Source organism: Bubalus kerabau, chromosome X (genome assembly GCF_029407905.1).
Source record: "Bubalus kerabau isolate K-KA32 ecotype Philippines breed swamp buffalo chromosome X, PCC_UOA_SB_1v2, whole genome shotgun sequence".
In the NCBI taxonomy this organism is placed as follows: domain Eukaryota; kingdom Metazoa; phylum Chordata; class Mammalia; order Artiodactyla; family Bovidae; genus Bubalus; species Bubalus kerabau.
The window spans coordinates 27,351,461-27,372,054 of record NC_073647.1 but is presented as its reverse complement, the minus strand read 5'-3'; the positions used below and the strand labels follow the sequence as shown (position 1 = coordinate 27,372,054).

The window sequence follows — 20,594 nt, the reverse complement described above, 5'->3', positions numbered from 1 at the left end:
AGAAAATTGGGTGCAGAAAAGAAGATGGAAGACAATTACAGAATTTCTATTAAAAATGATGGTGCAATTTGAAAAATTAATTTGCCCATGCTACTAGTCTTTTCTGTGATTTCAAAAGGAAGTAAAAACAAGGAACGAAATTATGTAGGGTGCTAAAAGTTCAAATATGGATTTGGAAAACATATCTGCCGAACTAAAAAAACAACTTAGATTTTGACCTGCTGGTTCGCAGGACTTTTGGTCTTCTGCAAGTCGGTATCCGTCAGTACAGGAACAAACCACCTTGTTATCTATGTCCCTTTTACAAAACTGCTTGCATCTGCCATTCTTAATGCTGCATGTTGCATCTGAAAGAAAGAAAAATCCACAGCAATAACATCAAGTAACATACAATTCTAAAAAGTACATGAAACCACTAACTCTGGTACAGGTCAAATATAAGCTGGGAGCATTCGTGGAGAGAAGTTTGTGAGCCTTGAGCTAAGAGTAGGGGTGGGGAAAGGATAAAATTCTTAGTATGGCATAAAAATGGTGGCAGCAATATATGTGATTTGGTATAAAACTGAAGGTGTAGATATGTTATTTTCACAAAATCATAGATTGCAGTGAAAAAAAGCTGCTTATTAGAGTATAACAGATCCCAGAAAGTACCCAGAACTTTGGTATGAGTTTTCACAAGGTGACTTCACTTGTTTAAACAGTAAACAGATCAGTACAGAGGACCTTATCAACAGCCCAAAAGCTCTCTTAATTCCCCCTTCTGGTCACTACTTCCTCCTTCCCAAAGTTACCATACCCTAACGTCTAACAAAGAATTAGTTTCACCTGTTCATGAACTTTAAGGAGAAGCTCCCATTATGTGCTCTTCTATGTTCCTCAGTTAACATTTTGTCTGTGAGCCTCATCCATGTTGTTTTGTATAGTCATAGTTCATCTACATGCTGTGTAATACATTCCATTGTATGAGTATTACTACCTCTGTTCACCATTTTACTGTGGATGAATATTTGAGTTGAGTTTCCAGTTTTTGGCTCTTATGTTTAATGCTGTAATGAACATTCTTGTACATATCTTTTGGTAACATATGTGTGCATATTTACTGGATCTGTACTCATGAGTGCAATGATTGGACCATATGTTCAGGCTTAGTAGATATTGCCAAATAGTTTTCTAAGATAATTATACAAATTTAGATTCTCACCATCGGCATATGAGAGTTCTAGTTGCTGGATATATGCATTGTTGATACCTTCTCCCACTCTGTGACTTACCTTTTCACCCTAAATAGTATATTTTACTGAATACAAGTGCCTACTGTTAATATAGGAGAAGGAAATGGCAACCCACTCCAGTATTCTTGCCTGGAGAATCCTCTGGACAGAGGAGCCTGGTGGGCTGCCGTCCATAGGGTTGCACAGAGTCGGACACGACTGAGGCGACTTAGTATGCATGCATGCATTGGAGAAGGAAATGGCAACCCACTCCAGTATTCTTGCCTGGAGAATCCCAGGGACAGAGGAGCCTGGTGGGCTGCCATCTATGGGGTCGCACAGGGTCAGACATGACTGAAGTGACTTAGCATGCATGCATGCACTGTTAATATAATCCAGTTTTTCAAAGCAAACTTGAAGCTGGCCCTGGTGGGTATGTATCAACACAGGAGAATTAAATAAGGTCTTTTAAGGGAGCTAAATGCCAAAAACACTATGTGTTGACAATGATAAGCAGTCTAGTGGCCCATATTTTCTTTATTCTCCTATACAATCTCCCTTATTCATATAATATATCTTTCTTTGTCTCTTGTAATGCTTTTGGTCAGAATTCTATTTTATCTGATATTAAGATGGCTTTGCCAGTTTCTTTGTGTTAGCATTTACCTGGCAAATCTTTTTATATCCCTTTATTTTATCCTCCTGGTATAGTTTTATTTTAGGTATCTCTTTGATCAGCAGCATATAATTAGATTTTTAACTCCAGACTGAAAATTGTCATTAACTCCAATTCACATTAATTGTGATTCCTGATATATTTGGCTTGTTCCTGCCATCTTATTCTGTATTTTCAAATTCCTGTGCTTTCCCTTTGTTTCTCCAGTGCCATCTCAATAACAGGAAGTACCAGGGTTCAGGGCTTGCTAGCTGAGACCTGCTGAGTTAAGAGAAATAGGCTCTGTCCCAGGACCGATTTCTGTCTGTAGAGCAGTGCAGGAATACAGTGAATGGAAGGCACCTTCCCGTTACCTACAGGCTTAACAGCAGTAGAGCTTTCAAGAGAAGTGCTTGTTTGTCAGTGCAGTTAGAATATGCGCGGCTGTGTTAGCCACCTGTTATGGGCCACCTTAGTCGCCCCCAGCTTCACCCGCGTCTGTCCCAGCCCCGTTGGTGATTTGCTCTGCATGGACTTCCCTTGGCTTCATCTAGGTACTGCCTTGAATGGCCTGGCTCAGATCTGTATCGTGGGCCTCTGGTCTCTTTGCTTGATGCTCCCAGGTTGATGCTGAGGCCTGGGATGCCACGTGGCCTCTCAGGGCCCCAGTGCGTACAACGTGATGATGCCGGGGAGTTAATGCCGCACAGGATGAACTGTTGACCATCGAGAGATGTATACTGGTGGACATATTCTTTTACTTTTTCTCCTCTCTGAGACTGACTCTCGTGAGGCCAGCTCACGTGGCTTCTTGGAAAACAGTCCCCAGAGATCAAGCAGTCAGTTGCAGGTGAGGAGAGATGACTCCTACTCTTGGCTCTCCTTTCCTCACTTCTCACTCCCCCATCCCTTACTCTTGCCCACCTAGAATCACACCTTAACGCATAAGCTTGTGTCACAGACTCTTTTTTTTTTTCCCTTTAGATTTCAGGCTAACAGAACGACTGTATGGTCTGGGAGTATATTACAGATTTGTGAGTGACAGATCTAAAGTTTTGAATTCCATTTTATGTAGGTAGCATAGGCTAGAGTAATGATTAGTTCATGTTCCTTACTGATCTTCAGGAAACAAGGGAAGGCAAATCAACTGTTACCAGGTAGACAAAGGAACCAGCCTAAGCTTTACCCTTTGCTGCCAATAATCCACTAAGTGCAGAAGCCAAAAAGATGGCACTTGGTCCTTTTTATTTATTTATTAAAGACCTTTCTCCTCACTAACGGTAATTACATTGCTGGCTCTTCTCATGTTACTAGCAATCATTTTGTTGCTACAAAGCAATACTAGAGTGTGCAGCCAAATCAAATACCCTCTGTAGGGAATGTTCAGTCAATATGAGAATGTTGAAAGTTCACAGAGGTGGGTGGCAGGTGCTGACCAGTTTGGACCTGGCCATGCACAACAGGAATGGGTAAAGTTGAGGTGCTTTTCCTGATTCTGCATCCTTGGCTAAGTAACTAGACCACTCCATCCTTTTCCCCATTTGTCACTGCTCTTTGTGGCCTAGTATGTTGCTGCTGCTGCTGTCCTGTGGCTTGGTTTGTGCACACAGTGGGAAATATTGCTGTCCGACCAGCAGTCTTTTGACCTCAAGTAAAGATCTTGAGTCTGGAAAGAAAATAACAGCACAAGGAGTTCCAGTGGAGAGGTCTGTAGTCCTGCACCTTGGGGACAGTCACTGTGGGACTCAGTCATCAATTGTTTCTGGAGCACTTGGACATTAGGCCCGTGTTGGGTGTAGATTCTCCCTGGTCCTTTGGTTGGTTGGTTTAGTCACTCAGTCGTGTCTGACTCTTGTGACTCCCATGGCCTGGAGCCTGCCAGGCTCCTCTGTCCATGGGATTTCCCAGGCAAGAAAGTGGAGTGGGTTGCCATTTCCTTCTCCAGGGCATCTTCCCAACCCAGGGATTGAATCCAGGTCTCCTGCATTGCAGGCAGATTCTGTACCGTTTGAGCCACCAGGGAAGCCCCTAGAATATCTGTGGATGGACAGTGTCTGTTCTTCTCCCTCTATGTTAGCACAAACACCTCTAACTCCCTTCCTGCCTATAAGTTAGTGTGTTCTGCTTCATTTTACTCTGCCTTCATCTGCCATGATATATTCACAGATGGGAGAACCAAAACTGGGATGAACGAAATTCTCTTTAACAAGTTTATCAACTAAACTCAAGGTATTTTCTTTTTTTTTCTACTCCACAGAAATATACAGTATATTAGTAGTGTCTGTGAGTTACCAAAATGAAAAAAAAAAAGTGTTTCTGTGCTTGTTTTTCTTTCCATCTCTCTTACTGTGGGGAAATGCCTCTTGTACTCTTTAGAAGGGACAGAAATGGCCGAACTCTTACAGACTTCAATTTATCTGAAAAGGACTCAGATGGGATGTGTATCTGGGGACACTCAGTGATCTTTATTCCAGCCAGAGGGACACAGTAGCCAGTTAATTGTTCTAACTAGAAAGCATTGCCTGAATGTTTGCACCTCTCTTCCCTGGAGAGGAGCCCGATGAACAAGAGAAGAGGAAAAAGAATAAGGTCTTAACAATGGAAATCTCCTTCCCTTTCAGACACTGGGTGAGGCCAGAGACTTGGGGCACAGATACTCCATGAACTGTGCTTTTTTTCCAGTGTCTTTTTCTAGTGGCTTCTAGTTCAGTTTGAAGCAACAGCTTAAATGGGAGTTTGTATATGCTTTTGCTTTCCTCTAGTGCCTGAGGTAGAGTTTTTTGAGAGAATTCCCACTTTGTTTCTAAACTAAGCAAGCTGGGAGGATTTTTCTAAACCTTGGTCAGCTGGGCTCAAGATACCCTAAGGCTAGGGTTGTTGGTGGCTGCAGTGTCTCCACGGAGCCATGACCAAACCAAAATGTGGTGAACCTGAGGGGCCTGAAAAGGTGCCCATTGTAGACTTAGCACTTTTGCTGTATGGACCATAGCCTCATGCACATAGCAAAACCTATCATAGCAGTTTGCTGCTTTTATAACTACATTCCTCTGGGCTCTCTGCCTCTTTTAAAGTGTCTTTATGTTTAAACCAAAGACATTTTTTTGTTCAGTCACTAAGTCATGTCTGACTTTTTGCGACCTCATGGACAGCAGCATGCCAGGCTTCCCTGTCCTTCATTATGTCCTGGAGTTTGCTCACATGTTCATCGAGTTGGTGATGCCATCCAACCATCTCATCCTCTGTCACCCCCTTTTACTTATGCCTTCAATCTTTCCCAGCATCAGGATCTTTTCCAATGAGTTGGCTCTTTGCATCAGGTGGTCAAAGTATTGGCGTTTCAACATCAGTCCTTCCAGTGAATATTCAGGATTGATTTCCTTTAGGATTGACTGGTTTGATCTCCTTGCTGTCCAAGGAACTCTCAAGAATCTTCTCCAGCATCACAGTTTGAAAGCATCAGTTCTTTGATGCTCAGCCTTCTTTATGGTCCAACTCTCACATTTAGGAGTATTTAACATTAAACATTATTTTCTTTTTTTTTAAATTTTATTTTATTTTTAAACTTTACATAATTGTATTAGTTTTGCCAAATATCAAAATGAATCTGCCACAGGTCTACATGTGTTCCCCATCCTGAACCCTCCTCCCTCCTCCCTCCCCATACCATCCCTCTGGGTCGTCCCAGTGCACCAGCCCCAAGCATCCAGTATCGTGCATCGAACCTGGACTGGCAACTCGTTTCATACATGATATTTTACATGTTTCAATGCCATTCTCCCAAATCTTCCCACCCTCTCCCTCTCCCACAGAGTCCATAAGACTGTTCTATACATCAGTGTCTCTTTTGCTGTCTCGTACACAGGGTTATTGTTACCATCTTTCTAAATTCCATATATATGCGTTAGTATACTGTATTGGTGTTTTTCTTTCTGGCTTACTTCACTCTGTATAATAGGTTCCAGTTTCATCCACCTCATTAGAACTGATTCAAATGTATTCTTTTTAATGGCTGAGTAATACTCCATTGTGTATATGTACCACTGCTTTCTTATCCATTCATCTGCTGATGGACATCTAGGTTGCTTCCATGTCCTGGCTATTATAAACAGTGCTGCGATGAACATTGGGGTACATGTGTCTCTTTCCCTTCTGGTTTCCTCAGTGTGTATGCCCAGCAGTGGGATTGCTGGATCATAAGGCAGTTCTATTTCCAGTTTTTTAAGGAATCTCCACACTGTTCTCCATAGTGGCTGTACTACTTTGCATTCCCACCAACAGTGTAAGAGGGTTCCCTTTTCTCCACACCCTCTCCAGCATTTATTACTTGTAGACTTTTGGATTGCAGCCATTCTGACTGGTGTGAAATGGTACCTCATAGTGGTTTTGATTTGCATTTCTCTGATAATGAGTGATGTTGAGCATCTTTTCATGTGTTTGTTAGCCATCTGTATGTCTTCTTTGGAGAAATGTCTATTTAGTTCTTTGGCCCATTTTTTGATTGGGTCATTTATTTTTCTGGAGTTGAGCTGTAGGAGTTGCTTGTATAGTCTTGAGATTAGTTGTTTGTCAGTTGCTTCATTTGCTATTATCTTCTCCCATTCTGAAGGCTGTCTTTTCACCTTGCTAATAGTTTCCTTTGATGTGCAGAAGCTTTTAAGGTTAATTAGGTCCCATTTGTTTATTTTTGCTTTTATTTCCAATATTCTGGGAGGTGGGTCATAGAGGACGGAAAGAATAAAATACTTAGGAATATATCTACCTAAAGAAACTAAAGACCTATATATAGAAAACTATAAAACACTGGTGAAAGAAATCAAAGAGGACACTAACAGATGGAGAAATATACCATGTTCATGGATTGGAAGAATCAATATAGTAAAAATGAGTATACTACCCAAAGCAATTTATAGATTCAATGCAATCCCTATCAAGCTACCAACAGTATTCTTCACAGAGCTAGAACAAATAATTTCACAATTTGTATGGAAATACAAAAAACCTCGAATAGCCAAAGCGATCTTGAGAAAGAAGAATGGAACTGGAGGAATCAACCTACCTGACTTCAGGCTCTACTACAAAGCCACAGTCATCAAGACAGTATGGTACTGGCACAAAGACAGAAATATAGATTAATGGAACAAAATAGAAAGCCCAGAGATAAATCCATGCACATATGGACACCTTATCTTTGAAAAAGGAGGCAAGAATATACAATGGATTTAAGACAATCTCTTTAACAAGTGGTGCTGGGAAATCTGGTCAACCACTTGTAAAAGAATGAAACTAGAACACTTTCTAACACCATACACAAAAATAAACTCAAAATGGATTAAAGATCTAAACGTAAGACCAGAAACTATAAAACTCCTAGAGGAGAACATAGGCAAAACATTCTCTGACATAAACATTATTTTCAATTTTATTTTGCCACGACATGCCCTTCATTCTTAATGGAACCCAATTGAGTCTTTCATTCCATCAGCTCTAATAATTATATTATTTAAGGTGATATTCAATCAGTTTCCATAAGCTTCCAAGCAGCAGGATCAGATTTATCTAGGTCCATCTGAATTTGAAATTGTAACCTTTCAGATGCTAGTAGCACTTCGGAGATGTTGAACCAATGAACATGCCCATAAGAAAGGGAACCCAGGCATCGGAGTGTCCCCACACTGTAAAGTCTGAGGGAGTGGGAGTCCAAGCTCAGGGTACCAGTTCACCACCTGCATCTCCTTTTTTTCTTTCTTTTTAAATGTTTTTGCCCTGCTGCCTTTTCTTTTCCCTGTCTTCTATTCCTTTTAATCTTTTGGATCTCAAAGGAAGATGATCAATGGATTTCTCTTTAGCACTGAAAGGATTTCTGCACAGTATTAGAGACAACTTTCCCCCTTCTCTATAGGACAAGTGCAGCTGCTGCATTTCATTTTGTTTTAATGCCCTTTTCATCTGTGTCAGGTGGATTGCCATAACGCCTAAATAGAGTCCTGCTAATTTTCTACTCTTTTCCCTTAGTCGTGTAGTCTGTAGTGTTGAATTCTTTCCCTAGGACTGCACCTGTATTCTTCTGGAGTTTCAGAGTAGAAAGAGAATCTGTCATTAGCACTGTATGCTTTTCACAATCACAGTACCAGTAATCCTGCATCCAGAGGTAATAAACAAATAGGTAAAGGACTTTGGGGTTTACTGTTCCAACTGCCAAAATCTCAGAAAAAAGGAAGCCTAGGCTATGCAAAGAAAAGATGCACAATGACCCTAGATTTTCTATATAACTCCAGTATATCAATTTAGTCAAACTCAGGAATGAGTTCTGAATTTTGTCAATAAATTTCACATGTGAAGTGGTTCTTATGGGTGGAGAAGAACCTATTATAAGGGAGACTTGGCCTTCCCTACCCCAATTCTATACTTAGTTGACTTCCACTTCTTTGTTGATATTTTAGTTATGAGTTCAAATGATTTTATTGGTCAGTTTTCTTTGCATTTTGTGGATTGCAGTTAGAAGCATGGGTTTTGGTCAGATAAATTGGAGTTCAGGTCCTGGCTGAACCGTTTACTGCTTCTGTGATTTTGAAATGTTTGAGCTGTACTTTCCTCATCTGTGTAGAATGGGGAGAATAATGGTTGTATTGAGGATGAATAAGATAGTGGAACACCATTACCAGTTCTGTGCATGCATGCGTGCTAAGTCACTTCAGTTGTGACCAACTTTTTGCGACCCTATGGACTGTGGCCCACCAGGCTCCTCTGCCCATGGGATTCTCCAGGTAAGAATACTGGAGTGGATTGCTATTTCCTTCTCTAGGGGATCTTCCCAACCACAGGACTAAACCTGGGTTTCTTATGTCTCCTACATTGGCAGGCATGTTGTTTACCACTAGTGCCACCTGGGAACCTACCACTTCCTACTAGTTACCAAATATTACTGTTGCTCTTCATATGGCTTCTTGAACTCATCCTGGAAACTATGACCACAGATAAAATGAATTGATCATCGTTATAAGCTTTAGAAGTATGTTTTATACAATGGAATATTATTCAACCTTCAAAAATAAGGAAATTCTGTCATATGCAACAATGTGGATGAGCCTGGAGGACATTATGGTAAATGAAACAAGGCAGTCACAGAAGGACAAATACCACATGATTCCACTTATATGATGTATCTAAAAATAGTCCAACACATAGAAGCAGAGAATACAATGGTGCTTGCCAGGAGCTGGGGGCGGGGGTGGAGCAAGTGAGGAGTTGCTGTTCTCCAGGTTTCAGTTATGCAAAAGGAATTAAGTCTAGACATCTGCTATACAGAGTTAGCAATACAGTATCATATACTTCAAAATTTGTTGAGTGTAGATCTCGTGTAAAGGGTTCTTTACCATAATTTAAGAGAAAATTATGGTACATACATATTGCATTTTCCAGTTGCATCTGGTTTCAAAGGGAAATTTGGAACCACCAGTAATCCAAAGATAGTTACTTACCTAATTCACAGTTCGTTCCTTCAAATCCAGCTTGACACCAACATTCATAGGAATTAATGTCATCCTTGCACATGCCACCATTTAAACATGGATTGGACTCACACTGATCTCCATCTTCGAGGTAGATTAAGAAGATGAATTAGCAGATGCATTGGTTAGAATGCCCAATCCTTCCTGCACAGACTCATGGAGAGGGGAGCCTAATTTTAGGGTCAGAGCAGGACTTCTGACCTGGAGATCAGTTGCTTATGGGATGCTCCTGTTTTCCTAAGTTTCTAAAAATTCTAATAAAGGTTTTTAGGCTAACATTGTTCTAGGAAATGGCCCTAAGGAAGGCATGTGGATTGTTTATGCAACTGAAGGGAGGAAAATGAGGGAGAAGAAAGTCTGAGTGTAGAGATATACTCAGCAGAAGGTAAGAGGAATTTTCAGTCCTTCTTTATAGAATGATGATGGAGTTAATTCTAAATCGAACCATGTTGCTTCAGCAATCATCTACATGTCGTACCCAGCTTGTTCTATTGCATGTCTTGTAGAGCAAATTGAGCTAGGTAACAGCAACTCCACTCAGGGAACTGACAGCCTTGGCATGGCACACATGCATCTACTTCCTCATCTCATCATTTCACTGTTAAGTAGCCAGTGATGGTTCCAAACAGCCCAAAAGGTGCTCAACTCCTGAAGGATATTCTACTGTCTATGATTAGGTCCCAAATGGTTTGGTAAAGAGACAAACAGCTTTCAATACAAAGAATTAAGAAAGAAAAGCTTCTGAAAATGTGCTATGTTTTTATATAGATTGGCTTTGTTTCCTTCCTATCTTTCCTGAAGTTTCTACATTCACAGCATTCTGGAGAGCCTTTGAAGACACTGGTCATCATAAAACAGGAGCAAGGAATAGGTAAGAGGGGAAGGGTCAGGATGAGAAGGGAACCCTTCAGTCGGATTTCTCAGAGCTCTGCCTCAACTCGTAACTCTAAGGCAGCTTCAGGGGAAAGGGGTGAAGAGAACCAGGAGGGAAGCTGGTGCGTCCTCTGAGCAGAGGAAGAGCCCTGAAGAAAGCCAGGAGCGAGATCAGCAAGGCTTGATGTGTGAGTAACCAAAGAGTAAGCGGTAAAGATGACACAAGAATAAAACAGTGAGTGAAAGGGGGCAATTCAAGAGGAATTTCTAATGGTCAGTCATATTTTAGAGCCAAGATTCCTGACTGGAGCCCTGCCTGCTGTAGGACAGCAGTAGTGTGTCTATCATGCTCACTGTCAGGAGCGTGTATCCAGGTCCCACTGGCTGAGAGCTAATAACCTTTTCTCAGGAAGAGTCCCTCTCTGGAAAATCTGCTTGTTGTAAAAATTAGACCTTGTCCCCTCTGCCCCTTGATCCAATGTGCTTTTGCACAGATACTTCAATTTGTTCCAATTCTGTGAAAACAAAATACGTTATCTCTGGTTTATTATTATTGATGTTCAGGACTGGTCTAAAAAAACGAGCCACATTTGCACTTTATATTGCAGATGAACAGAGCTGAATTATTTAGGATGTTTCACTGAAAAGCTCTGGGCTTGCAGCCAGCTACACAGCAACTCATTTGCTGAGACATACTTTAAAATGAGTGTCATTTTATCCTGCATTTAGTCCTCCTTTGGGTGCTTGTCTGTGTATACTTTGGGCTGAGGCAAAGCCACAGACAATAGGGGTCAAAGACAGCAAGGGAGAAGACCTTGCCAAGTGAGAGCTTCCTGTTTAAGGCTACTGAGTCGTGGTTTAATGAATAACCATGTTGCGATCTGAAGGCCGGGAGGGGTCATAGAGAAAGTGGGGGTTGGGCAGTAAAGAATTTGGCTGCTCTTCTGGGCTCCATGACTCCCCAGCTGCGTGACCTTTGGTAAGTCGTTTAACTTCTCTAAACCTGTTTCTTCTGTAAAATGAAGTTCATAATGCTTTGCTCACAGGGGTATGGTGTGAGGATTAAAAGTGATAGCCAGTCTGCTGGGCAGACTCTGGCTAATGCAGTTGGGCAGTTTTTCTCCTTCAGCCAAATTCTTCCCATGGTGAAATGATGGCAGAGGGTAGGGCAGGAATGAGGGACCTGCATCCCCGTTGTGTGAGAAGGCCCACACAGGAGAAAACAGCAGAGGCTATTTGGGGTGCTTGGGAATCTCAACTGCAAAGTGAAAAGAAGCATGGAATTGGGTTTTCTTTTTCTTTCTTCTTGTTTTTGTCTTGTTTTTAGTAGACAAAGCAGTACTGACAGTGTAAAAAATTAATAAACAGAAACCTCAGTTAAATAGAATTGAGAGACCAGAAGGGAGAGCTCTCACGCCCAATGATAGCAGAGCCCAACAGGAAGAAGACCGACTCCACCTCTTTCTTGGCAAGGAGTCAGCCAATGACAAGCCAGGGACTCTTTGTTTACTGTACCAGGTGGCACTAGTGGTAAAGAACGCGTTTGCCAATGCAGGACATGCAGGAGACGTGGGTTCAATCCCTGGGTTAGGAAGATCCTCTGGAGGAGGGCATGGCAACCCACTCTAGTATTCTTGCCTGAAGAATCCCACGGACAGAGGAGCCTGCGGGCTACAGTCCATGGAATCACAAAGAGTAGGACACGACTAAAGTGACTTAACACGCACTTCCTCCCCACTTCCTTTTCCCCTCTTCAAAAGAGTTCTCTGCCCTCTGTCCTCCAGGAACTTGCACATGGCTCCCAGTGGTTGAAGACCCTGAATTATGATTCTCCGCTGATCCTGAATAAACCCATCTTTGCTGTAGTCTTTTTCTTTCAGGTCAACAGCAAAATCACGCCCTTGATGCCCTTCCAGGCATCATGCCCTTTCAGGTTTCTTTACCCGAGTTACAGTAAACAACACAGCCTGTGGCCTAGAAGGCAGGGGCCCAGCTTCAAAATATGGTGTTAAAGAGGTACTGATGAGAGGCCACCTGAGGAGGGTATGGGCAATAAAGGGGACAAGAGAGTTTTTTAAATGCAGCCAGGAATATATGGGGAGGAAAAGTAGAAATTGATTTGCTTTTAAAAAAGACAAGATTCAGAGTTTTAAATAGAAATAGAGAATGAAAAGACTTGTTTGGACTAACTGTAGTGGAATACCTCAGTAGAAAGTTGGCACGGTAGCATTCATTATTAAGGACAAAGGCAGATAAAGCAAATGTAACAGAGTGGACCTCTTCTTCCCTCATGATTTAAAAACAAAGTGGAAAAAAAAAAAAAAACAAAACAAAGTGGAGAGATAATTAGTCACAAGAATATGAATAAGTCCATTAGTGTGCACAGAATGGAATCTGGGAAAATAGAACTGATGGAATTCAATGAATTGGCTGTCCAGGGTAGTTTCTGTTCATGCACATGGTCTTAGGTAAGTCAAGCTGGGAAACTTAACACTGTCTCAAAATCCTGCTGCTAGATTTTAAATTAGTGTTAAAACTTAGTTGTCATTAAAGTTGTGACATTTACTCCTTTTTCAATTCATTCAGCAAGTATTTTCTCAGTGCTTCTGTACCAGATACTGTTTGAGATACTAGGATTGTATCAATAAACAAAACAGTTGAATACACCTGCCAACATGAAGCTTTCATTCTAGCAAGGTGGGAAAAATTAATAGTATAAGTAAGACTATTATATGATACCTCAGATGGTGAAAAGTGCTATGAAAAATAATAGAACAGGATACAGTGTCTAAAGTGATGGGGTTGTGGGGGGAGGCAGGTTGACATATTAATAGACGATCAAGGCAGGCGTCATTGAGAGAGTGATATTTGGGTAAAGACCTGAGAGGAGGTGTAAAGACCTGAGAGGAGGTGAGGGAGTGAGCCTACAGGAACCTGGTAGAAGAATCTTCAACATGCAAGGAACAGTCAGTCTAAGACTCTAGAAGCAGTTGTAGCACGTGCAAGGAATAGCTGCAGGGCCAGGATGGCTGGTGACCTGAGTGTGAGGGGAGAGCAGGAGGAGTGGAGGTCACAGGGTGGGGCAATCGGGAGGGCCTTGTAGGCCACCAGAAGGAGGAAGGCTTTTAAGCAGTAAACATTTAAGTCAATCAGCATTTTCTGATTCTCTACTGAGGATTGTAAACTCTCATTCAGTCCCAGATACAATTCTCTTTGGTTTCTTCCTTCTGGATTCCTGAGGTGGAACCATGTTCCTTTTGAAGCCCTAGGGAGGAGTAAGGTTTTCTGCCAGCAGATATCTCCATTATCTCGGATAGTTACCATTCAATGTTGGGTAAAAACAATTTAATTTATTTTTCTGAGCCCTTTTGACACAGAGGAAAGCAATACGTAAATCTTGAATGTTTCATATACCCAGGAGAGGATAAAATGAATTGCTTACCAACATATTGCTTCCAAAATTCAGTCTATAAAGAAAAAGAGGACAAGTTAATGGTACTATTTACAGTGTTTTTGATTCTTTCTCTATTATAGTATTTATAATATATATACATGTATAGATTTTTAAAATTCTAAAGGGAAATATGGTTTTTTTTTCCTATTTTTCAAAAAGGTTTTTCTATTCTTTGTTCTGCATCTGAAGGGTATTATGTGGAAATACTCACAGTTTTCTCAGTGTTTTCAAAAACTTCTCGTGCTTCTTCAAAACTACATTTTTCTTCTTTACATTCTCTCTCAAGGTTCCCTTGAACAAACTCTTCCAATTTACCTGAATTGTACCTCTTTGGCCGATGGAGAATTTTGGTGGCATTTTCACGGTCAAGAAAAACTGAAATTTAAAAGAACTCTTTAGCTTTAGAGAGAAGAAAATATCATGAAAATTAAATACATCTCTTAAGAAAGGCTTTGTTTTTTAATCCAAGTAATCCCCAAACCAGTTTATCTTTGGGGCATGGAGCCAAAATCTATGATGTTCTCATGATACTGTATACATATGGAGATTTAGGAATTAAAATTCAGTTTTACTTTTAGTCAAGAGAGCTCCAGTAATAAAAGGTCAGATTTTCAATCGTATTTGAATTTACTCTGGATGAAAAAGAAAGTTCTGAAGTAAGCAGTTAACTTCACACTTCGTCATCATTTGAAAATAGCTAATTGCAGATCCTTGCAAGGTGATCCATCACCCTGGCCAGGCTGTGTTTACAGGACGCAGTTGCCCAGATGACTCGGCAGCACGTTTCTTTTGGAGGAGCAGAGGCCTAAAGACAACCCCGGTGTCTCACTAGATATTAAAGAGAAACCCCTGCATTCATGTTTTTTATTCTTTCAAACTTCAGACTCACAACCCCTTAAATTGGCATGTGTTCTAGGAATTCCAGTGACATATGTCATTCTCTGGGATTCAGGATGTGATTTATTTTAGCTTTGACTGCCTAGCCTGTAGGACCACTCCTGAACACTGGAGGATTAAGGTCTCTAACCTAATTCTCCACCCTCTTCCCCCACCACCCCTCTCCAATCTCAGTCTCTTCTTTCTGTTTCACTCTCTGTCTCTGTGCATGTGTCTTTTTCTAGATAGAGAGATATAGATATAGTATCTATATTTATAATTAATGACAGGAACTCAAGAAGCTGCCTAGAGTTATTCCTTTCCTTAAGAGAACATCTGATAGCATCTCAACAGGACAAGGTGTTTATAACATGAACTTTCCAGGGCATTTTGGGACTGTTTTCTTGTTAGTGCCAAAGAGGGAAAAAAAGAAAGGAGAAGAAACAACTAAAGTCCTTTAATTCCATTGCAGCTGTTTGCTTTATAGAGCCTGCTGATCCCTTGACAGTCTCTCCCTTTTCTCTCACTCCTCAAGTCCCCTTGGGCTTTATTTTCCCCCCGAATTTAGCTTAGACTTTTTCTCTTCAACTCTTCCTTTGTCAACTTTCTCTATTTCCTTCACCCCTTCTTCAGTACTTAATGCCCCACAGTCCCTACTGCTACGTCAGACAGCCAGGTGCCCTGGGAGAAAGCCACAAGCTGCCAATGCGTGCCATGGCATATTGATGCCTCCCAGCCTCCACCATGCCCTCCTCTCTGCTCCCTGGTTCCTGTGCTTGGCCCTGGGCACTCCTACAGTAGCATCTGTGTCTGTATCCATTTACAGCGAGATCTAGTGGAAAAATAGGGGTTTGGAGGCAGAGCAGAGACACCTGGATTTGAATCACATGTCTTACCAGTTATTGGCTATGAGACCTCAGGCAAGTCACATAATCTTTGCAGCTTAACTTTGTCAAGTGTAAACATTAGTATCATCAGACTGTCTGCCTCCCAGCATTGCTGACAGGATCAGTGAGATCCTGTACAGGCTGGTGTGTGGTGGTTATCTCTTTTCCTTTCTACTCCTGTGTCTGGTCTGCCTTCTTCCTTTTCTCAATTTCCTTTTTACTTAATGCACTTTTCTGTGGCTCTTTCTCTTCTTTACCCCATCTGTATAATTAAATGACTCCTGTCAGAATCAGCACTGACTTCCTAAAGGATAATTTTGAACTTCTCTATTTGCTGCCTGCTCTGAAGCACTCCTAATTGTTGATCTCTCCCTTCTCAGGGTGCTCTTTCCATGAAATCACTCTCTCCTGGTTCTCCTCTTTGCACTGGCTCTTGCTTTTTTTAATTAATTTTAATGAGAGGCTAATTATTTTACAATACTGTGGTGGTTTTTGCCATACATTGACATGAATCAGCCACGGGTGCACATGTGTCCCCCCATCCCGAACGCCCCCCCACCTCCCTCCCCACCCCATCAATCTGGGTTGTCCCAGAGCACCAGCTTTGACTGCCCTGCTTCATGCATCCAACTTGCACTGGTCATCTATTTTACATATGGCAATGTACATGTTTCAATGCTATTCTCTCATATCGTTCCACCCTTGCCTTTTCCCACATAATCCAAAAGTCTGTTCTTCACGTTTGTGTCTCCTTTGCTGCCCTGCATATAGGATCGTCGTTACAGTCTTTCTAAATCCCATATATATGCATTAATATACAGTATTTGTCTTTCTCTTTCTGACTTTCTTCACTTTGTATAATAGGCTACAGGTTCATTCACCTCATTAGAACTCACTCAAATGCATTCCATTTTATAACTGAGTAATATACCATTGTGATATGAACCACAACTTCCTAATCCATTCATCTGCTGATGGATATCTAGGTTGGTTCCATGTTCTAACTATTGTAAATAGTGTTGTAATGAATGTTGTGATACATGTGCCTCTTTCAATTCTGGTTTCCTTGGGATATGTGCCCAGCAGCAGGACTGCTGGGTCAGATAGCAGTTCTATTCCCAGTTTTTTATGGAATCTCGACACTGTTCTCCATAATGGCTGTACCAGTTTGCATTCCCACCAACAGTGTAAGAGGGTTCCCTTTTCTCCACATGCTTTCCAGCATTTATTCTTTGTAGACTTTTTGACGGTGGCCATTATGACCAGTGTGAGATGATACCTCATTGTGGTTTTGATTTGCATTTCTCTAATAATGAATGATGTTGAGCATCTTTTCATGTTTATTAGCCATCTGTAAATCTTTTTTGGAGAAATGTCTGTTTAGTTCTTTTGCCCACTTTTTGATTGGGTTGTTCTGGTATTGAGTTTGATTGGGTTTTCTGGTATTGAGCTGCATGAGCTGCTTGTATATTTTGGAGATTAATTCTTTGTCAGTTGTTTCATTTGCTATTATTTTCTCCCATTCTGAAGACTGTCCTTCCACCTTGCTTATAGTTTCTTTCATTGTGCGCTGACTCTTGTTATTCACCCACCACTTGAATCTATTCATTCCCCTTCTTCTGCCTGCCCCATGAGGTTCAGTGTTCCCCCAGGCTCCAGCCACCAGTTTCAGCCTTGTTCTTCTTCAATCCATACATCTTTGTCAGGGCCAGGACTGGGTGAGGTGAACAAGGCCCCTAGGACACAGAATTCAAGGAGGCATGCTTGCTCAGAGTATGCAAGTATTTTTATGCCCTTCGTGCCCTTCTTGCCTCACCCTAGTCCAGCCCTAAAGTGTTAGTCACTCAGTTGTGTCCGCCTCTTTGTGACCCTATGGACTGTGTAGCCTGTCAGACTCCTCTGTCCATGAGATTCTCCAGGCAAGAATACTGGAGTGGGTTGCCATGAACCTACTCATTTTTTAAGACCCGCCTCAAAATATTGTCCCTCTGTCAGTGTCCCACCATTAATATGTTCCTTTCTCTATGCCCCTTTAGTGCCTGGTATGCATCTTATCACGTAGTGAAATCTCTCACCTGGCCTCAGGGTACTTTAGATCAGAGAGGGAATCTGATTTATCTCCAAGCCCCTTGTACCTTGTGATGGTACCTGGCACCGTAGTAGCCACTGTGTTATGGACTGAAGCTGTCTTTCATTTTATTTCATTCATTCATTCTGAATGAAAGGCAGCTTGGGTCCATATACTTTACAAAACTGAATTGGTGGCACGAAATAGTTTTGATTGCAAAATTCTAAATTGATGCAGTAATACCTAAGGGCAGCAGCCATGAAAATGCAACATCTCTGTGAAAATCATTCATAGAACCTGCTTTTAGAAGCCAGTGACAGTTTAACAGCAGAGGAGAGCACTGCACCGACACTGTCCATCCTTAGGGAAAGCCCCCTGGTGCTCTGCTCAGGGACCTAATATCTCTGACTATGAGGACTCCACTGCCTTTCTCCTTACCATTGTCAGAGGGTCATATATTTAACCCTTCAAGCTTATTTATTCTTTTCATTATTTACCAAGTTTCTGAAATCCTAGTCCTCCTTTTTTTTCTCTGAATCTGTCCTTTTTTCCTACATCTGAGGTCTTCAAGTGTGCAGCAGCCTTCTTAAAACCTCCATCACCTCACTACTTATGTCGAAGGAAGTTTGGATCCTTTGTCCTCCTAGATCTCACACTGATGAGATGTGTATAAAGACTTAGCTTTATGTTCTCCTTTGTGAATGTTCCAGCTAAATTTCTTTATTGCTTGACGCTGCCCAGTTTGCTGGTTTAATTTAACCTCTGCATTCATGTGTCATTATTTCTGCATTTCAGCGTGACATCATGTCTGGAGTGGGAACCACAGGGCCAGTCTGCTTTCTGGGGATGCTTTGGGTTGGCACCCCTGATCTTGGCACTGTAGATTTGAGTATAATAGGTTGACAAGTAAGTGTGATAAATGCTTCCTATGAGAACATGCTGTTTGTCTAAATGGGGTAGTTTCTTCTCTGTGTGCCTGCCTTTGGGGAATACATAAAGTCACTGAAGTTGTGGGAAAAAACCAAGTGATGTAAATTGCATTGACTAAATTTGTACTCTTGATGTCAATTCTTGGATTTGCTTTGATGTCCTAAGAGCTCAAGTGAGCATTGAATTTCCCCCTGTGTCAACTCCGAGATGTTTGGAATCAGACAAAATGATTTCTTTCTAACCCATGGAAAACTTCAGTGATAAATAACAACTTACTACTAGAAAGTTTGTTTGTATTCTAAGACTATCAATTGAAGGTGTATGATTTTATAGACTTTAAAAATTAGAGGTCTGACTCATTAAACAGTTCTAAAATTTTGAACCATGTTATGTCTTAAAATCAAACTTTTTGTGTAAGTAAAACCATTGTTTTTGCTCTGTTTCCCATTTTGCTTTCAAAGTAATGAGTAAAGAACCCACAAAATGACAATTAATTTTTCTCCAAATTCTGTTGTTTCCTTGTTAAAGCATTTTCCCCCTTTTAATTTTTTTTAAACCAAGAAGACGACTATTGTCTAAGGAATTACATTGTCAAATCATAAGCCCAACAGTGTCCATTTTAAAAACATACTATAAATATTGTAAATCTATTTAATTTTTAAAATGAGGAAGACATAGCTACCAGAGAACCAGTACTTACTAACCCATAAGCTAACTACTAGAATCATAAATATTGTGGTCAAATCCTGTAATCATTATTTAATGAAGAAGACAGCCCCAGACGTTTCTGTATCTAAAATACAAGCACATTCAATGTAACTTTATAAAGGAAACAAACCTGTACATTCAGCACTGAGTAGATATCCTAAAAGGCAGATGGTGACGAGGCCCGGTGATTCTGCCATGATCATGTTCAGGCACCATATAACCTTTGTTAGTAGATTGTGCAAGTAGCAAGGTTGACCAATTGTTCCAAAGTACAAGCTGAGCTGTATTTACTTCTGGGAAACAGCGTCTATCTCCCTCAGTGGGCTGTTTCCAACGACCTCTTGGATTAAATGAAAAGAGGAGGCAGTGGCCATCGTTAAACTTCACCTCTGATTCCATGGGCTTCTGTCACTGTGGCTGACCTGGGACTGAAGCTTGAACTGACCCATTGTTAGAATAGGGGAAGGTACAATGGCTGCTGTTGCTGTGGCAGCAGAACTCATCTTAGGATCCATTTTGTCCTTGTCAGGGAACACTAATGTCATATAGTTGAAAGGTAAAAAGATTGAAAGAATGAAGTCATTTTGTCACCCACCTTAAAACGTTTCCACTGCTTATATCTGTTGAGTCACCTGGTGGGTCTTTTATCTTCCTCCTCATAATGACGAGTTTATAAACTTCACTGTGCTGTGTACGCATATGGTGAAGCAGATGGGCTCTGTCTCAGAACATATGTATATATGTTTGAGCGTATATATGTATGCATGTATACTTATGTATAGAAAATAAATGTATAAATATTATTATATAATAGTTCATATTTATATACCACTTCACATGTAATATAAAAAATTCATAATAGTATGGCAACATTTACCTGCCATTCTTTGTGCTGCTGTTGTGATACATTTTATTTCCAAATGTTATAAACCCTATATTATCTTATTATTCCACTTTAAGCAGTCAACAGTCTTTCAAAGAAATTTTAAAATGAGGAAAAATATATTTAGTCACATGTTTACCATTATGATATTCTTCATTTTTTTGGGTAGACCCAAATTTCAATCTGCTACAATTTTTCATCATTATGAAAAATTTTCATTAATAATTTTGATAGTATAGGCTATTTTATGATGAATTTTCTCAACTTTATTTGAAAATGTCTCCATTTTACCTTCATGTTTCAAATTTGGCTGCATATACAATTCTAGGTTGAAATTTTTTTTCAGCACATTAAAGAAGTTATCCTATTGCCTTCTGGCATGCATTGTTTCTGATGATAAGGCAGTGAATATTCTTCTCATTTATTTTTAGCAATTTGACTACAGTGAGCCAAGGTATTCTTGGGGTTCATTGAGGTTCTTGAATCTGTGGCATTAAAATTAGGAAAATTCTTGTACCTTATTTTTTCAAAATTTTGTTTT

At 40.7% G+C, this 20,594-nt stretch overlaps 1 protein-coding gene across 1 annotated transcript in view; it reads right to left on the bottom strand.

Moving 5' to 3' along the window:
* F9 (coagulation factor IX) overlaps positions 1-19,867 on the bottom strand; it is a 33,865-nt gene extending 13,998 nt beyond the window's left edge. The window contains exons 1-5 of the mRNA XM_055564034.1: positions 19,301-19,867; positions 13,913-14,076; positions 13,690-13,714; positions 9,345-9,458; positions 219-347 (exon numbers count right to left, since the gene is read on the bottom strand). Of these exons, the coding sequence (XP_055420009.1) occupies positions 219-347; positions 9,345-9,458; positions 13,690-13,714; positions 13,913-14,076; positions 19,301-19,373 (505 nt within the window). The 5' untranslated portion in view covers positions 19,374-19,867. The remainder of the gene's footprint in view (positions 1-218; positions 348-9,344; positions 9,459-13,689; positions 13,715-13,912; positions 14,077-19,300) is intronic.
* Positions 19,868-20,594: the final 727 nt, after the last annotated feature.